Source organism: Agelaius tricolor, unplaced genomic scaffold (assembly GCF_023055355.1).
Source record: "Agelaius tricolor isolate 1412-34295 unplaced genomic scaffold, bAgeTri1.0.p SCAF_86, whole genome shotgun sequence".
Taxonomy (NCBI): domain Eukaryota; kingdom Metazoa; phylum Chordata; class Aves; order Passeriformes; family Icteridae; genus Agelaius; species Agelaius tricolor.
This window is the reverse complement of record NW_027269346.1, coordinates 749,140-765,427: the sequence shown is the minus strand read 5'-3', so window position 1 is coordinate 765,427 and position 16,288 is coordinate 749,140. Positions and strand designations below refer to the sequence as shown.

At 53.5% G+C, this 16,288-nt stretch overlaps 1 protein-coding gene across 1 annotated transcript in view; it reads left to right on the top strand.

The window, feature by feature from the left end:
• Positions 1 to 398: 398 nt before the first annotated feature.
• The window catches only part of SHANK3 (SH3 and multiple ankyrin repeat domains 3), a 100,275-nt gene continuing 84,385 nt past the window's right edge, over positions 399 to 16,288 (top strand). Inside the window, 5 exon segments of the mRNA XM_071418409.1 lie at positions 399 to 564; positions 2,495 to 2,611; positions 3,562 to 3,639; positions 4,687 to 4,753; positions 10,748 to 11,102. Coding sequence (XP_071274510.1) covers positions 469 to 564; positions 2,495 to 2,611; positions 3,562 to 3,639; positions 4,687 to 4,753; positions 10,748 to 11,102 — 713 coding nt within the window. The 5' untranslated portion in view covers positions 399 to 468.

Below are 16,288 nucleotides of genomic sequence, written 5' to 3'. Positions count from 1 at the left end.
TTCCCAAGGGGGCCGTTCCCCGTTCCCATGGGGCCGTTCCCTGTTTCCATGGGACTGTTCCCCATTCCCAAGGGTGTGTTCCTGTTCCCAAGTGGATGTCCCCATTCCCATGGGACTATTCCCCCTTCCCAAGGGACTATTCCCCCTTCCCAATGGACCATTCCCTGTTTCCATGGGACTGTTCCCCATTCCCCAAGGGGACCATTCCCCATTCCCAAGGGGACCATTCCCCATTCCCAAGGGGACAGTTTTCTATTTCCAAAGGACTGTTCCCTATTTCCCAAGGGACTGTTCCCCATTTCCCAAGGGACTGTTCCCGTTCCCAAGGGGATGTTCCCAGTTTCCCAAGGGGGCCGTTCCCCGTTCCCATGGGGCCGTTCCCTGTTTCCTGGGCAGACGCTGCTGGATCTGGGAGCATCCCCGGATTACAAGGACAGCCGGGGGCTGACCCCGCTGTACCACAGCGCCATGGTCGGGGGGGACCCCTACTGCTGCGAGCTGCTGCTGCACGACTACGCCCGCCTGGGCTGCGTGGACGAGAACGGCTGGCAGGAGATCCACCAGGTGCCAGGGCACCCGCGGGGAGGGGATCCGGGCACGGGAATGGTCCCCTGGTGCTCATGGATGGAGATCCACCAGGCGTGGCGCGATCTGTGGGGATGAGATCCACAGGGATGGGATCCGGCCACGGGAATGCTCTCCTGGTGCCATGGATGGGATCGTTCCGTGCCTGAGGTTTAGGGCTGGGCTGCGGGAATGTTCTCCTGGTGCCATGGATGGAGATCCACCAGGTGGGATGGGATCCGGCCATGGGAATGGTCTCCTGGTGCTCATGGATGGGATCGTTCCGTGCCTGAGGTTTAGGGCTGGGCTGCGGGAATGTTCTTCTCCCAGTGCCATGGATAGAGATCCACCAGGTGCAGCGGGATCTGAGGGGAGGGGATCCACAGGGATGGGATCTGGCCATGGGAATGTTCTCCTGGTGCTCATGGACGGGATCATTCCATGCCTGAGGTTTAGTTTTGGGCTGCAGGAATGTTCTCCTGGTGCCATGGATGGAGATCAACCAGGTGGGATGGGATCCGGCCACGGGAATGTTCTCCTGGTGCCCATGGGCGAGGTGGTTCTGTCCCTGGGGTTGAGGGTTGGACTCCTGGAATGTTCTCCTGGTGCCAGTGGATGGAGATCCACCAGGTGCAGCGGGATCTGAGGAGAGGGGGATCCACAGGGATGGGATCCAGCCACGGGAATGTTCTCCTGGTGCTCGTGGACAGGATTATTCTATGCCTGAGGTTTAAGGCTGGACTGCGGGAATGTTCTCCTGGTGCTCATGGATGGAGATCCACCAGGTGCAGCACGATCTCTGGGGACGGGATCCACAGGGATGGGATCTGGCCACGGGAATGGTCTCCTGGTGCTCATGGACGGGATCATTCCATGCCTGAGGTTTAGGGCTGGGCTGCGGGAATGTTCTCCTGGTGCCATGGATGGAGATCAACCAGGTGCAGCGGGATCTGAGGGGAGGGGATCCGCAGGGATGGGATCCGCAGGGATGGGATCCGGCCATGGAAATGTTCTCCTGGTGCTCATGGATGGGATCGTTCCATGCCTGAGGTTTAGGGCTGGGCTGTGGGAATGTTCTCCTGGTGCCATGGATGGAGATCCAGCAGGTGGGATGGGATCCACCCCACCTCTCCTGGTATGGGAATGCTCTCCTGGCGCCCGTGGATGGGATCATTCCATGCCTGGACTGAGGGATGGACTCTGGGAATGCTGTCCATGGATGGGGTTGTCCCATCAATCCCAGCCAGGACTGATGGCTGGATGGGGCCAGCTCTGCCTCCATCCCAGATTTTCTGGCCTCTCCCCGTGGTTGGGATCTTTCCAAAGGATGGCTGGCTCCAAGGAGAACGCTTTGGGATCCCAGATCCAAATCCCAGTTGTGCCTATCCCTGTTTTCCACATGGAATCCCCTTACTACAAGGGGACTTAGAGAAACACTTGGATTGGGAGTCTGGAATCCCAAGCTTTGTGCTTCCCAATCCTTTGGGAGAAGGAGGGATGGGATCCCATTGGAATATCTCCCGAAACACCCAGCGGGGGATAGGAAACCCAGGGATGTGTCCTGTGATCCCAGTTTATGGATCCAACCCTCCCTGCTGCTTCCATCCTCCCTGGCTGATCCCTGAATCCCGAGATGGCCCAAACCTGGAGGAGAACATCCCAATTTTCCAGAGATTTGGGGCGCTGAGTTCATCCCGCGCCACCACCCAGCTGGAGGAACTTCCAGGATGATCCTGGATATGGGATGATCCAAACTTTTCCCATTGATCCAGAGCTGATTTATCCCACGGGTGTCCAGGTGGAGCAGTGAGGAGCCACACCCATTCCCACAGAATGGAAGATTCCCTGGCTGAATCCAGAGGGGGATTTTTTTTTGGGGGAGGGCTCCCGCGTGTCCCTGATTCCCGCTTTTCCGTGTTTTCCGGAGCAGGCCTGCCGCTACGGGCACGTGCAGCACCTGGAGCACCTCCTGTTCTACGGAGCCGACATGGCGGCGCAGAACGCCTCAGGAAACACCGCCCTGCACATCTGCGCCCTCTACAACCAGGTGGGACAGGGACACCATGGCACGGGGGGTGGCACCACAGTGGGGCACTCCTGGATCTCACCATTCCCAAATCCAGAGGGTGGAATCCATCCCTGTCCCTGGATAAAGCTGTTTGAGGCTGTTTCTCCTCAGAACTCCAGAGTTTGGGTCCCAGGGTTGAATCCAGGGGATTTGGGGACAGGGGACATTGGGGGGGGGGAGGTGGCACCACAGTGGGGCACTCCTGGCTGTTCATTCCCAAATCCAGGGATGGAATCCATCCCTGTCCTTGGATGAGCCTGTTCCTCCTCAGAGCTCCTGGGTTTGGGTCCCAGGGTTGAATCCAGGGGATTTGGGGACAGGGGACACTGCAGGGGAGGTGGCACCACCCCGGGACACTTCTGGATCTCACCATTCCCAAATCCAGAGGTGAAATCCCTCCCTGTCCCAGGATGAGGCTGTTCCTCCTTGGAGCCCCAGCCTGATTTGGGATTTCCCAAGAGAACATTCCATGGCTTAATCCATCCCATTCCCAAAATGTTTCGCTGGGACAGATCCCTTGAAAATGGAGGAAAATCCTTGGAAAAGGGAGAGAATCCTTGGAAGAGGAGCAGAATCCTTGGAAAATGAGGAGAATCCTGGGAGAAGGGGCAGAATCCTTCAGGAGGGAGGAGAAACCTAGGAGATCTCACCATTCCCTAGGAGAAAGTGCAGAATCATTGGAAAAACAAAGGAATCCTTGGAAAATGGGCAGAATCCTTGGAATTTGGATCTGGGTGCTCCCAAAGATCCCTTCCAACCCGATCCATACTGGAATTCCATGATTCCATGACTTGCTCCCTTTAGGGTCAGGAATACCAAATCCTTAGGGAATGCTCATCCTCCTTCTTCCCAAAGAATTTCCTGGCTCTGTTGCTCCCAATCCTGGTCTAATTCCCCTTTTCCCTGTTTGGTTTGTTTTTTTTCCCCAGGAAAGCTGTGCCAGGGTTCTCCTCTTCCGAGGCGCCAGCAAGGAAATCCGGAATTACAACAGCCAGACGGCGTTCCAGGTAAGCAGAATTCCCGGGAATCCCATGGAGCTTCCCGGTATGCCTGGGAAGCTTGTCACATATCCAGGGATTTTTCCAGGTGGGATTTGTCCCACTGGGGCGGGATTTGGGGTGAGCGTTCAGTGCCAGGGCAGGAGCGAGGGAAAAGCGCGTGGAATTCCGGAAACAGGATGGGAATGTGGGGGTTTTGTGGGATACGGAAGTGGGAAGGGGAAGATGTTATTGTTTCTTGGGATGGAAATGTTTGGGATGGAGGGGAATCCTGGGAAAAGGAGGAGAATCCTTGGAAAAGGAGCAGAATGCCTGGAGGATTTGGGGATTTAGGGATTTGAGTGTTTGGGGATTTGAGGATTTAGGGGTTTGGAGGTTTGAGGATTTGGGGATTTGGGGATTTGAGTGTTTGGGGATTTGTGGAAATGGGGAATCAGGGATTTGGAGAATTAGGGATTTTGGGACTACAGGATTTAGAGATTTGAGGATTTAGAGACTTTGGGAATTGAGGACTTGAGGATTTGGGGACTTGGGAGACTTGAGGACTTCAGGATTTGGGAATTTGGGGGCTTGAGGATTTGGGGGTTTGGGGATCCAAGGATTTGGAGATTTGGGGATTTGGGGATTTGGGAATTTGTCTGCTGGGAAATCCCCTCCCATCAGGAACAGGCTGCCCAGGGCATTCCCAATCCCTGGAAATGTCCCCAAATCCTTTGGATGTGGCCCTTGGGGACGCATCCAGCCGGACTGGCTGATCCCAAACCTCTTCCAGATCCCACAATTTTACCCAGGATCCAAACCCAACACCCTGGAACCATTCCAGGATTTGGGATAAATTCCTGGCTGGAATCTGAGGATTCCAGAGGACAGGGATTGTCCCCGAGCCAGGGCCACCCAAACCCGCTCCGGCCACTGTCCTGGGAAGGCGTTGGCACCTCAGAATTCCCGGATGATCCGGGGCAGGAGAATCCTTGGCTTCCCCCCACGGGAAGCAGCTGTTCCCATCCATATGGACGCTCCGGAGCCGCTCATCCCGGTTTCCCGGCTCTTTTCCAGGTGGCCATCATTGCAGGGAATTTTGAGCTGGCGGAAATCATCAAAACCCACAAAGAGTCCGATGTTGGTGAGTTGGATTTTTCCTGGTTTTCCTGGTTTTTTTTTTTTCCTTTCCTGTGGATCCCAGGGATGGAGTGGTGGGAGTGGGGGGAGGATTAATGGATTTTCCTGGTGTTGCATCCATGGATTTTCCCAGTGTTGGATTCATGGAAGCTGCTGCCATTTTGGATCTTGGAAGTGTCTGAGAGATTCCTATGGGATCCAGGCTGTTTTTCCCAGCCTTGCTGACATTCCCAGACTGTGGAATTGTCCTGGATTTGCTCTGCCATAAAATCCTGATTTTTCCTCTCTTTCTGCATCCCTGAGGGATTTAATTCCCAGAATCCTGGGATGTGGGGCAAGCAGGGAAAATCCTCTGGGAATAGGAGCAAAGTGGGTGTTGTTCTGGTTGGATTTGCTTTTTTAAGGAATATTTTGGGAATTTTGGTGTCCTTCGGGTCACCTTTCCTCTCCTTCCCATGTGCCTGTGGGAGAAGTTCCAGGGAAAGGCGTGCTTGGATCAGGAATGAAATCCACACTTGTTGCATCTCCTTTGGATTATCCTTGGATTATCCTGAGGAATTTACGGATCCAGGGCTGCCAATGGAAGGAGCAGTGGGAATCCCCAGCACAATGGAACAGAGCCATGGGATCAGCAGCTGGAAAAAAAATTCAGGGAAAAATTCCTGCCTGGGAGGGACTGGCACAGAATTCCCAGAAAATTCCCTGTGGCTGCCCCTGGATCCCTCTAATGTGCAGGGTTGGAGCAGCCTGGGATCGTGGGAAGGGGTGGGATTGGATGGGATTTAAGGTCCTTTCCCACCCAGATTCCTGGAATTCCATAAAAACACTGAAATTAAGGAAAACAGGGTTCAGTTCTTCCGGAATTTGCAGCAGGGATTGAGCTTGGCTCAATCCCAAAAATCCTTTCTCCCATTTTTTTTTTCCCAGTTCCCTATTCCTGATAGCCAGAACTGGGAATTGGGGGTGGGATAGAAAAGTTGGGAAGGATTTTGGGAAGAGCCTGAGAACTCCTTTGCCTGCAAGGTCATGGAATTAATCCAAGAAAAAAGTCTGGGAATAAACGACCTCCAAAGGTCCGGCCTAAATTCCCCTTGGGATCTGCACCTGGGACTGAGCATCTCCATGATTATCCCTGGGAAAAAAAAACGCAGGAAAACCAGCACGGAAAGCTGTCAGGAGCAATGGAAAGTCTGGGAATCAGCTCCGGATAAAAAATAGGTCAGGGAAGAATTCCAAACTAATTCCAACCCAAGCAGCAGGTCCAGATGGTCCTGCCCGTGGCCGGGAGCTTCCTGGGGTTTGGAAATTGGGTTTGGAAACTGGGATTTGGAAACTGGGATTTGGAAAAGTTAGGATTTGGAAATTGGGGCTAGAAATTGGGGTTTGGAAATGGGGATTTGGAAATTGGGGTTTGGAAATGGGGCTTTGGAAAAATTGGGATTTGGAAATTGGGGTTTGGAAATGGGGATTTGGAAATTGGGGTTTGGAAGAATTGGGTTTGGAAAAATTTGGTTTGGGAATTGGGGTTTGGAAGTTCAGCAGGAGCTGAGGAATTTTGTTGGAGCAGGGGATGGCTCCTGCTCGTGTCCTTTTCCCAGGGTTTTACGGGAATAAGGAAGGAATTTGGTGGGATTGGGGCTGGAATGATGCTCGTGGAGGGGTTTTCCTGTGGAATTCCCAGTGGGAAGCTGGGATGGGTTGAGGTGGGGTTTGCTGATCCCAGTGCAGGAGGGGAAAGGGTGGGAACTTCCCAGGAGAATTCCAGGCTCATCCGCATTTCCCTTGGGATCCAGAGTGCTCTGCAGGGCTGGAACTTCCTTTTCCCTCTTGCCCTGGGAATTCTCCAGTTCGGGACGTTCCATGGGAATTCTCCACTTTGGGAAATTATTTGGGAATTCTCCAGTCTGGGAAGTGCCCCGGGAATTCTCCAGTTTGGAAGATGACTTGGGAATGCTCCAGTTTGGAAAATGCCATGGGAATTTTCTGGGAATTCTTGGAAATGTTGTGGGAATTCTCCAGTTTGGAACGTTCCAGGGGAATTTTCTGGTCTGGGCCATGCCCTAGGAATTCTGCAGGTTGGGAGATTCCGTGGGGAATTCTCCAGTCTGGGATGTGCTGTGGGAATTTTCCAGTCTGGGAGGTGATTCGGGAATGCTCCAGTTTGGGACATCCCGCGGGAATTTTCCAGTCTGGGAAAAGCCCTGGAAATTCTGCAGGTTGGAAAGTGCTGTGGGAATTTTCCAGTCTGGGATGTACTGTGGGAATTCTCCAGTTTGGAAAATGTCCTGGGAATTCTGTAGTGTGGGAAATGTGGGAATTCTCCAAACGGGGAAGTGCCCTGGGAATTCTGTAGTGTGAGAAATGTGGGAATTCTACAGTCTGGGAAACGCTTTTCCCCTTTTCCCCTCCGGGCCATTCCAGGCTCCTGCCCCACTTCCCTCTGGAATTTTCCAGGATTAAAATGGAATCACGGCCTGGAAGCGAGCAGACATTTGCACTCCTCGTGCTTTTCCATGAATATTTATTATCATGGAAGCAGCGAATCCAAACAAACCTCGGAGCGTTGATTGCGCTTCCCTTCCTCCAGCTGCCAGGAATTTTCAGGAGCCTCTGGAGCATCTCCGGGCTGAGAATTCCTCAGGGAGCTTTGGGTGTGTCCCGCTCCCCTCAGGGAGCATCCAGACCCCTTTTGGAAAACAGGGATCCGTGTTTTCCTTTGGAAAACAGGGATCGGGCTGCTCCGAGCGGCGCTGTCATGGTAACGGACGGGATTCGTTGTGCCGGGAGAAACTCGGTAAACAGACCTGGAATAAAGTCTGGGAAAGGTGTGGGAAGGAATATCCGGAGCTCATTGTGGGAATTTGCTCCGAGCTTTGTTCCTTTGTCATCTCCTTCCCGGGATTTTCCCACTGGGAATTGTGAATTCCGGAGGATGGGATGAGGAAATATTCCACGGAACTGGAAATCTGGGAATGTCCTGGTCCTGGATCCTGGAATTCAGGCTTGGTGGTTCTTCATCACCATCATCATCATCATCATCATCACCACCACCCTCTCTCCCTTTCCCTCCCTTTCCCTCCCTTTTCCCACTGGGAAATGTGGATTGAGGGGGGTGGGATGAGGAAGTGTTCCCTAGAATTGGGAATCTGGCAGGAATCTGGGAATGTCCTGATTCTGGCTCCTGGAGTTTGGACTTTGGTGATTCTCCTTCTTCATCGTCATCACCATCATCATCATTGTGCTCTCCCAGACAGTTTGGAATCCCAGAATCCCGGGGTTACTGAGGCTGGAAAAGAATTCCAAGGTCACTGAGTCCAAGCCCAGCCTGAGCCCCGAGTGCCGCATCCAGGAATTCCTTGGACAACGCCAGGAATGGCAACTCCAGAACTCCCTGGGCAGCCCCGCCAAGGCCTGACCACCCTTCCCATGGAAAAATGATCCCAAAAATCCAATCCCAACCTCCCCTGGCACAGCTCGAGCCCGTTCCCTCTTGGGAAGTTCTTCAGGCAGGATTTTCGCTTCCCGGATTTTTTTCCGGGGATTTTCTGTAAGGAGTGATGGCGTCCAAGATGAAACACCCCCTGGAGATGCGTCCCGTGCCGGGGTGACCCCTGGCCTTGGTGGGACATCGCTCTTCCGGTGGCCCCCGGGGACACGGATCAGTGGTGGCCTTGCAGTGGTTGGATTCCGTTGTCTGGGAGGGCTTTTCCAACCCCTCTGGCTCCGAAATTCCATCATTTTGTCCCAATTTTCCCACTGGGATGTCCTTGGTGGGACATCCGTCCTTGCTGGTGGCCCTTGGGGACACGGATCAGTGGTGGCCTTGCATCGGTTGGGTTCCATTGTCTGGCAGGGCTTTTCCAACCCCTCTGGCTCCGAAATTCCACAATTTTGGTCCGGTTTTCCCATTGGGAACGGCCGAGGGCGTTGGGAATGGCAGTGGGCACTGAGGGCAGGGGGCGCCGACAGGATCCGGGCGGCGCCGCTGGTGCCGGGAGAAATTCCCACACCGGAGGCTGGAACTCATCGGAGAACGAACGCCGGGCGTTGCCACGGCAACGGGAAGAGTTCCAGGAGCCTGAAATCCTCGGACTTTGAACCTCAAATATTCCTCGGGAAAATATTCCGAGCATGGCCGTGCCCAGCCTGGGCTGCTCCTTCCCGATCCCAGGATTTTCCTTCTCCTGGTGGTCTCGGAGCATCCTCGGGATTCACCTCTGGAAGGTGCCACGGGAGCAGTGCCCTTGGAATGGCAACTCTGGGAATATCCTGAATCCAGAGGGCTTGGAATTCCCTGCTCCTTGTCCCCTGTTCCGGCTCAGTGCCGGAGCAATCCGTGTTTTTCCCGATGTTTTGGCAGCAGGAATGGGCTGGATGCCGCCGGTTCCGGATTTCCCGCTGGATTTTTGCCACAGGTGCCGGACAAATTTTAGGGATGTTAAACTTCGGGATGGGAACGAGCTCATTGAACAAAATATTGTAAAATCCCATTTTCCTGGAAGTTTGGAGTTCAGGGGCCCCACAGCTGAACCTCATCCCTTTCCGGAAGATCCGGATCTGTTTCGTGGATCGCGGAATTGTTCAGGCTGGAAAAGTCCTTTAAGACATTGAATCCAAGAATTCCCAACACTTCCAAGGCAACCACTGATCCATGTCACCAAATTCCACTGAAATCCTTCCAGGATGGGGATTCCGCTCCTGGTCCCTCTGTGGAGCCGGAGTTTGCACTTCCAGGTGGATCCGGGAGGCCGCTTTTTCCCGGCATTCCCAAGGATTGGGAGGGAATTCAGGGCAGGGAGTCCTTGGTGATTTATTCCACATGTTGGGTATTCCCATCTTTCTCTTGGCACATCCCTGGAGCTACGGAATAAGGACTTGGAATAGGAGGAGCAGCCGGGATTTGTGGAAGTGTCGATCCCAGTGGCAGCTGGATGTGGATTGCTGGGAATTCCACTGGCCCTGTCCTGGTCCATCAGAGCTTCCTGAGATGCCACTTCCAAACCCTTCCCAGCCCTGATCCATGGTTGGATCCCACGGATTTCCAGTGCTGGGAGAGAAACTGGGAGACCATTCCCTTCTTCCCAAGCCAACTCCATGGGAATTCCCAACCTTCTCCTCCACTCTCTTCCTTCTTTTCCCACAACTGCACTCCCAAGGCCTAATCCCGCATTCCCACTTTTTTGGGGGAAAAAACTTTCCCACCTAATCCCACATTTCCATTTTTTATTCCCAGTGCCTTTCTGAGAAACTCCCAGCCTTCTTCCCAACCCAACTCCAAACCCATTCCCAACTTTCTCCTCCTGAGTCCCACACCTCCTCCACCCTATTCCATCTTTTCCCACAACTTCCAACACATAATCCCATATTCCCACCTTTCTGGGGCCTTAGGTTCCCACCTAATCCCATATTCCCATTTTTTGGGCCTGAAATTCCCACCTAATCCCACCTTCCAATTTTTCATTTCCCATTGCCTTTCCAAGAAACTCCCAACCTTCTTCCCAACCCAATTCCACACCCATTCCCAACCTTCTCCTTCACTCTCTTCCATCTTTTCCCACAACTTCCAACACCTAATCCCATATTCCCATCATTTTTAGTCCTTAAATTCCCACCTAATCCCGCATTCCCATTTTTTATTTCCATTGCCTTTCCAAGAAACTTCTTGGAAGTTTCCCAACCCAACTCCACACCCATTCCCAACCTTCTCCTCCGCTCTCTTCCATCTTTTCCCTCAACTGCCCTCCCAAGACCTAATCCACAATTCCCATCTTTTTTAATCCTTAAATTCCCACCTACTGCCATATCCCCATTTTTTCCAGCCCAAGATTCCTGCCTAATCCCATCCTCCTGTCTCCCAATCCCGCTGCCTCTCCGTGAAACTCCCAGCCTTCTTCCCAAACCCCAGCTCCACGCCCTCCGCTCTCTCCCCGCTCTTTTCCCGCAACTCCCAACGCCTAATCCCGCATTTCCCGGTGTGTTTCTTTTTTCCCGTTCCCAGTGCCTTTCCGAGAAACCCCCAGCTACACCAAGCGCCGCCGGCTCCTCGGCTCCGGCGGGCTGGCGTCGCCGCGCCTCCTCCAGCGCTCGGCCAGCGACAACAACCTGAAGGCCGAGAGCCGCGCCTCCTACTCGCCGGTGCCGTCCCTGCGGAGCCTCCCGCCCCAGCTCCTGGTCCAGATGCAGGAGGCGGCCGCTGGAATGGCGGCGGCTGGAATGGCGGGCTCGGGAATGGGGGACGGGAGCTTGGCCAGCGTCCGCAGCGCCCACAGCCGCTCGCCCTCGCTGCAGCGCGTGCAGGAGGAGAGGGAGGCCGAGGCGCCCTCGCTGCGCCGGAGCAGCCGCGGGAAGGGCAGGTACGGGATCATCGGGAACCGCATCCCGGGGATTGGGACTGGGATTGGGGTGTGGGAGGGGGCAGAGGTGGGAATGGGATCCCATGGATTGGGACTGGGGTGTGGGAGGGGGCAGAGGTGGGAATGGGATGCGGGGGACTGGGAGAGTGTGAAAGGGATTAGATGGAGTCAAGAATGCGATCCCATGGATTGGGGGCGTGTGGGAAGAATTAGAGCTGGGAGTGGATCCCATGGATTGGGGGGTGTGGGAGGAGCTAGAGGTGGGAATGGGATCCCATGGATTGAGTTGGGGTGTGGGAGGTGTTAGTGATGGGAATGGGATCCCATGGATTGAGTTGGGGTGTGGGAGGTGTTAGTGATGGGAATGGGATCCCATGGATTGGGTTGGGGTGTGGGAGAAGTTAGATGAAGTTAGGAATGCGGTCCCATGGATTGGATTGGATTGGATTGGATTGGATTGGATTGGGGTGTGAAAGGAATTAGAGGTGGGAAAGGATCCCATACACTTGCGGAATGGGAGAGGGATTAGAGCTGGGAATGGGATAACATGGATTGGGAAGAGTTTGGGAGGAATTAGAGCTGGGAATACGATCCCATGGATTGAGGGGGTGTGAAAGGGATTAGATGGAGTTAAGGATGCGATCCCATGGATTAAAGGGGTGTGGAAAGAATTAGAGCTGGGAATGGATCCCATGGATTTGGGGGCGTAGAAGGAATTAGAGCTGGGAATGCGATCCCATGGACTGGGGGAATGTGGGATGTGGGGTGGGAAGAAGGAAGAGTGGGAAAGATTCTGATGAGGAGCAGGGTTATGGTGGATCACTGGGTTTTCCATGGGTTTTTCCTGCTATTCCAAGGTCAGATCCAGTGTTTCCCTGGGTTTTCCCTGGGTTTTTCCCTCCATCCATCCCAGTGTCAAATTTGGTTCTTCCCTGGGTTTTCCCTCTGTCCCATACTCGGATTCCATTGTTCCCTGGGTTTTTCCTTGGGTTTTTCCCTGGGTTTTTCCCTGAGCTTTTCTCTGGGTTTTCCTGCCATTCCATGCTTGGATCGTGGATACCATGGATGTAATGGATTCATGGATATCATGGATATCGTGGATTATCTGGACATCGTGGATATGGCATCCGGTGGTTCTGGTGGGATTGGGATTGGATTTGGGATTGGGATTGGATCTGACATTATCCCGCTGCTCCTCATCCCTGCCAGCTGTGTCCCATTCCCATGGGAATGTTGGTTTGCCTGGGATTGGGAACGGCCACCAGTTCCGGTGTCCCCAGCGTGTCCGGGGATTTTGGGACATCCCTGTGGTGACCACGGGGTCTGGATTTGGATTCAGAGGATTCTGTTGGAATTCTGTGGAACCCGGGAATGGGAAGGATCCTAAAGCTGATCCAATTCCACCCCGTTCCAAGGGCAGGGACACCTCCCGCTGTCCCAGGTCGCTCCAACCTGGCCTTGGAATTTGGGAAGCTCGGGAATTTGGGATGTGCCGGAGGCAGATCCAGAGTGGGATACGGAGGCATTGGGAGGTCAAAAATAGCGTGGGATTTTAAAATCCATAGTCTTGGAAATGTTCCCAAAATTCCCTGGAGCAGCTCTGCCCAACTCCTTGTCCAAACTTCCCGAGGATTCCTGGATCTGGCTCCGTGATTCCCAACCTTTTGCAGGGAAAATATCCCAAGGAAAGAGCATTTTGCTCTGTTATTTCCAGGTTTTTCCAGGGATAGAGGGATCACAGAATTCATTCCATGGAGCTGGGGCAGGAGAAATTCCCAGGTTTGCAATCCGAACAGCTCAAGTTGGGATAAAAACCTTGGAAGTTTTAATTCCCAACAAAAACTCCTTCACTCCACGGCAAGGGATATCCATAATTACCAGAGTCCTCTCACATTTTCCTGGAAAAGTCCTGGAGAAAAATGGATTCTGGGGCAGGTTTTCCAGGGAATATAAGGAATATTTAGTGTAGTCCCACCTTTTTTATCCCAAGGGGAGGTTTTCCAGCCCCTTTTCCCCTGCTCCTTCCCTTCCCTTTTCCTGCTCCAGAGCTGCTCCCAGAATTCCAGGGGGATCCCTCAGCCGTTCCCAGGAGCAGCAGGGCTGGGCCAGCAGAACTTTTCCATGTGTTTTTCCAGGTTTTAGCTGGATCCCTCCTCCCTGCCTCCCTCCCGGCCGTGACTCTGACTCATCCCCCACGTGCCGGAGCCTCCGGAGCCTCCGCGCTCTTCCCAATCCCACTCCAACACCACGAGTTCCCCATCCAGCTCCTCGTGCTGGGATCATCCCTCCGGATGTTTCACTCCTTACATTCATCCCAGCCTCATTCCCGGTTTTTGGAGCCCTCTGGATTTAGGAAGGCTCTGGGATCCATCCTGATTTTCCTGCTCAGCTCTCGGTGTATCCTGGATATTCCCATTTTGGGAAGGGAGGCTTCGGAGCAGGGAATCATCCCCTGGATCTGGGAAGAGCTGGGATTTTTGGGATCAGCTCCTTTTCCCACTGATCCGTGGCAATTCCCTCTGATCCCGCGTTTCTTCCATCCAGGCTTTGTTTGCTCCAGTTTGGTTTGTTTTTATTCCCAAGGGAATTCAGTGTCTGAATTCCTCCGGTTTTCCTTATTCCCATTTTTTTTCCACTCTCCTGGACACACAACCAGAGTTTCCAAAATAATCATTGGAACACTTTAATCCCTCCTCAACATTCCCGATGTGTCCGGCCAGGCTCATCCCAAAATCCTTCTTTCATTCCTGCTGCTCCTTTCCAGGTGGGATCTTCCCCAAATCTCTCTGCTTATCCCAGATTTCAGCAACTTGGAATTTCCGCATCCATGGGGAAGCTTTCCCTCTCTGCGGTCATCCCAAGGAACACCAGGAATTCCCAGCAATTCCTGGGGTTTTTTTTCCTGCTGCTGCTGGATTAAGGGAATGAAGTGAACTGCGGGAATTCCCTCCATGGGCATTTCCCGGTGGGATGCAGAGGTTTGGATTTGTCCAGGAGCAATTCCAGGTGTCCGGGTGGTGTTTGGAGTCAAATCCCACCCCTGGAAGTGCCCAAGGCCGGGTTGGATGGGGCTTGGAGCAGCCTGGGATAGGGAAAGGTGTCCCTGCCCATGGAGAACAATCAGTCCTGGGAATGTTGGAAAGAGATCCTGGGAATGCTGGGGAAAAGGAAATTTTAGGGAAAGGATCTTGGAAACTCTGGGAGAACAATCCTGGGAATGTTGGGGAAACCATCTTGGAAACTTTGGGGAAAGGATCCAGGAAATGTTGGGAAATTATCCTGGGAATGCTGGGGAAAAGGAAACTTTAGGGAAAGGATCTTGGAAATTCTGGGAGAGCAGTCCTGGAAATGTTGGGAGAATCATCCTGGGAATGTTTGGCACAGGATCCCAGAAATGTTGGGAGAAAGATCCTGGGAAAGTTTGAGAATCCCTGGGGCTGAATCCGGATTCGTGGCAGCTCCGGGTGCCACTCCCAGATCCCACCAGCCTGGGAAAGAGGGGCTGGAAATCCTGGAAAACAGGGTCAGAAATCCCAGGAAAGAGGGTCAGGAATCCTGGAACCGCGTCCAAGTGCAGAGAAGGAGAATCCCAGGATGCTCCTGGAGGGAGGAATTCTCCTAAGAGCAGGAATTCTTCCCAATTCTGTGAGACAATTCAGGATTTTTTCCCGATATCCAACCTAAAATTCCTCTGGAGTGCTCGAGGCTGTTCCCTGGGATTTCCTGGGAGCAGATCCCAAATCCCACCCGGCTGCCGCCTCCGCCATGGAATTCTGGAGGGAAAAGGTCCCTCCTGATCCTCCTTTTTCCCAGGATGAGCCCCCACGGCTCCCTCCGGATGATCTTCCTGAGATTTGGGCTCATTTTTCTGGGAAAGAGGGGTCAGGAATCCTGGAAAACAGAGCCAGAAATTCTGGGAATTCCAGGAATTCTCAAGGGAAGCGTTGTTTAAACCAAACCCGGAATCTTTCCCCTGGAATTCACTTCTGATCATTCCCATGAAATCCCACGGAAATTAAAACGTCCTGGATTTTTTGGGATCGTTGGATGCATCGGAAGCAAATTTTGGGAATATCGTGGTGCATTCATCCACCTGGAATGGGAATTCTCTGGGGGTTTATTCCAAGTTTATTCCCGAGGAGGTTTTTCCATCCTGGAATGGGACAATTCCCAATGGAAGCACCACCAGGTGCCCAAACCCAGCCGGACGCTTCCATGGGCTGGAACTCCCTGGAATCAGACACGGAGTCCCATCAATCCCACCTGGAATTCCAACGGGATGGAGGCGATCCAGGACAAAAAATTCCATGGAATGCAAAACTGAAGGTGGGAGGGGGAGCTGCTGCTCCTTCCCAGAATTCCCTTTCCCTTCGGAATCCCGTGGGAATCCTGGCGGGAGGATGTGGGCACCGAGCGTGGAGAAATCCCGGATCCACCAGGAATTTTGGGAATCTCACAAGCCACTTAATCCCCGCTGTTGGATTTATCCGGCTGCCGCTCGGAAATCCAGGATGAGCTCGGGATTCATGGAACGAGGGCCTGGAGCCTCCTGGTGCGGGGAGATAAAAGGGATGAAGGGAAAACTCCGCTGGAAAAGCGCCCGGGAATTTGCTCCCGTGGAAAACATCCAACCCCAGCCGGGCAGATTCCCTCACGGAATTTTTTTACTCATGGAATTTTTTTACTCATGGAATTTTTTTGCTGATGGAATTTTTTTCCTCATGGAATTTTCCTCCTCGTGGAATTTTTTTCCTTATGGAATTTTTCTCCCCGTGGGAAGTGGGGTCAGGCCTTGGCAGGGGCTGCCCAGGGAGCTTTGGAGTCGCCATCCCTGGAGGTGTCCAAGGAATTCCTGGAATTCCGCTCAGGGCTCTGTTGGGGGGCTCAGGATGGGCTCGGCGACCTTGGAATTCTTTTCCGAGCTCTGGAATTCTGGGATTCGTGATGAAAGCCGAGCTCTTCCCACACTTTTCCCCAGGAATTCTTGGGGCTCCGCCCGCCAGGAAAAAAGGGAGCGGAGCTGGGAAAGGAGGGAAAATTCTGGAAGGAGCCGGGAAAGGGCTCAGCCCGGGGCACAGGAGGAGGGCACGGGGTGGCACAGGGGACAATGGGGCACCCAGGGATGGCACCAGTGGCACTGGGGCACGGGGTGGCACAGGTGGCACTGGGGTGCAGGGTGGCACAAG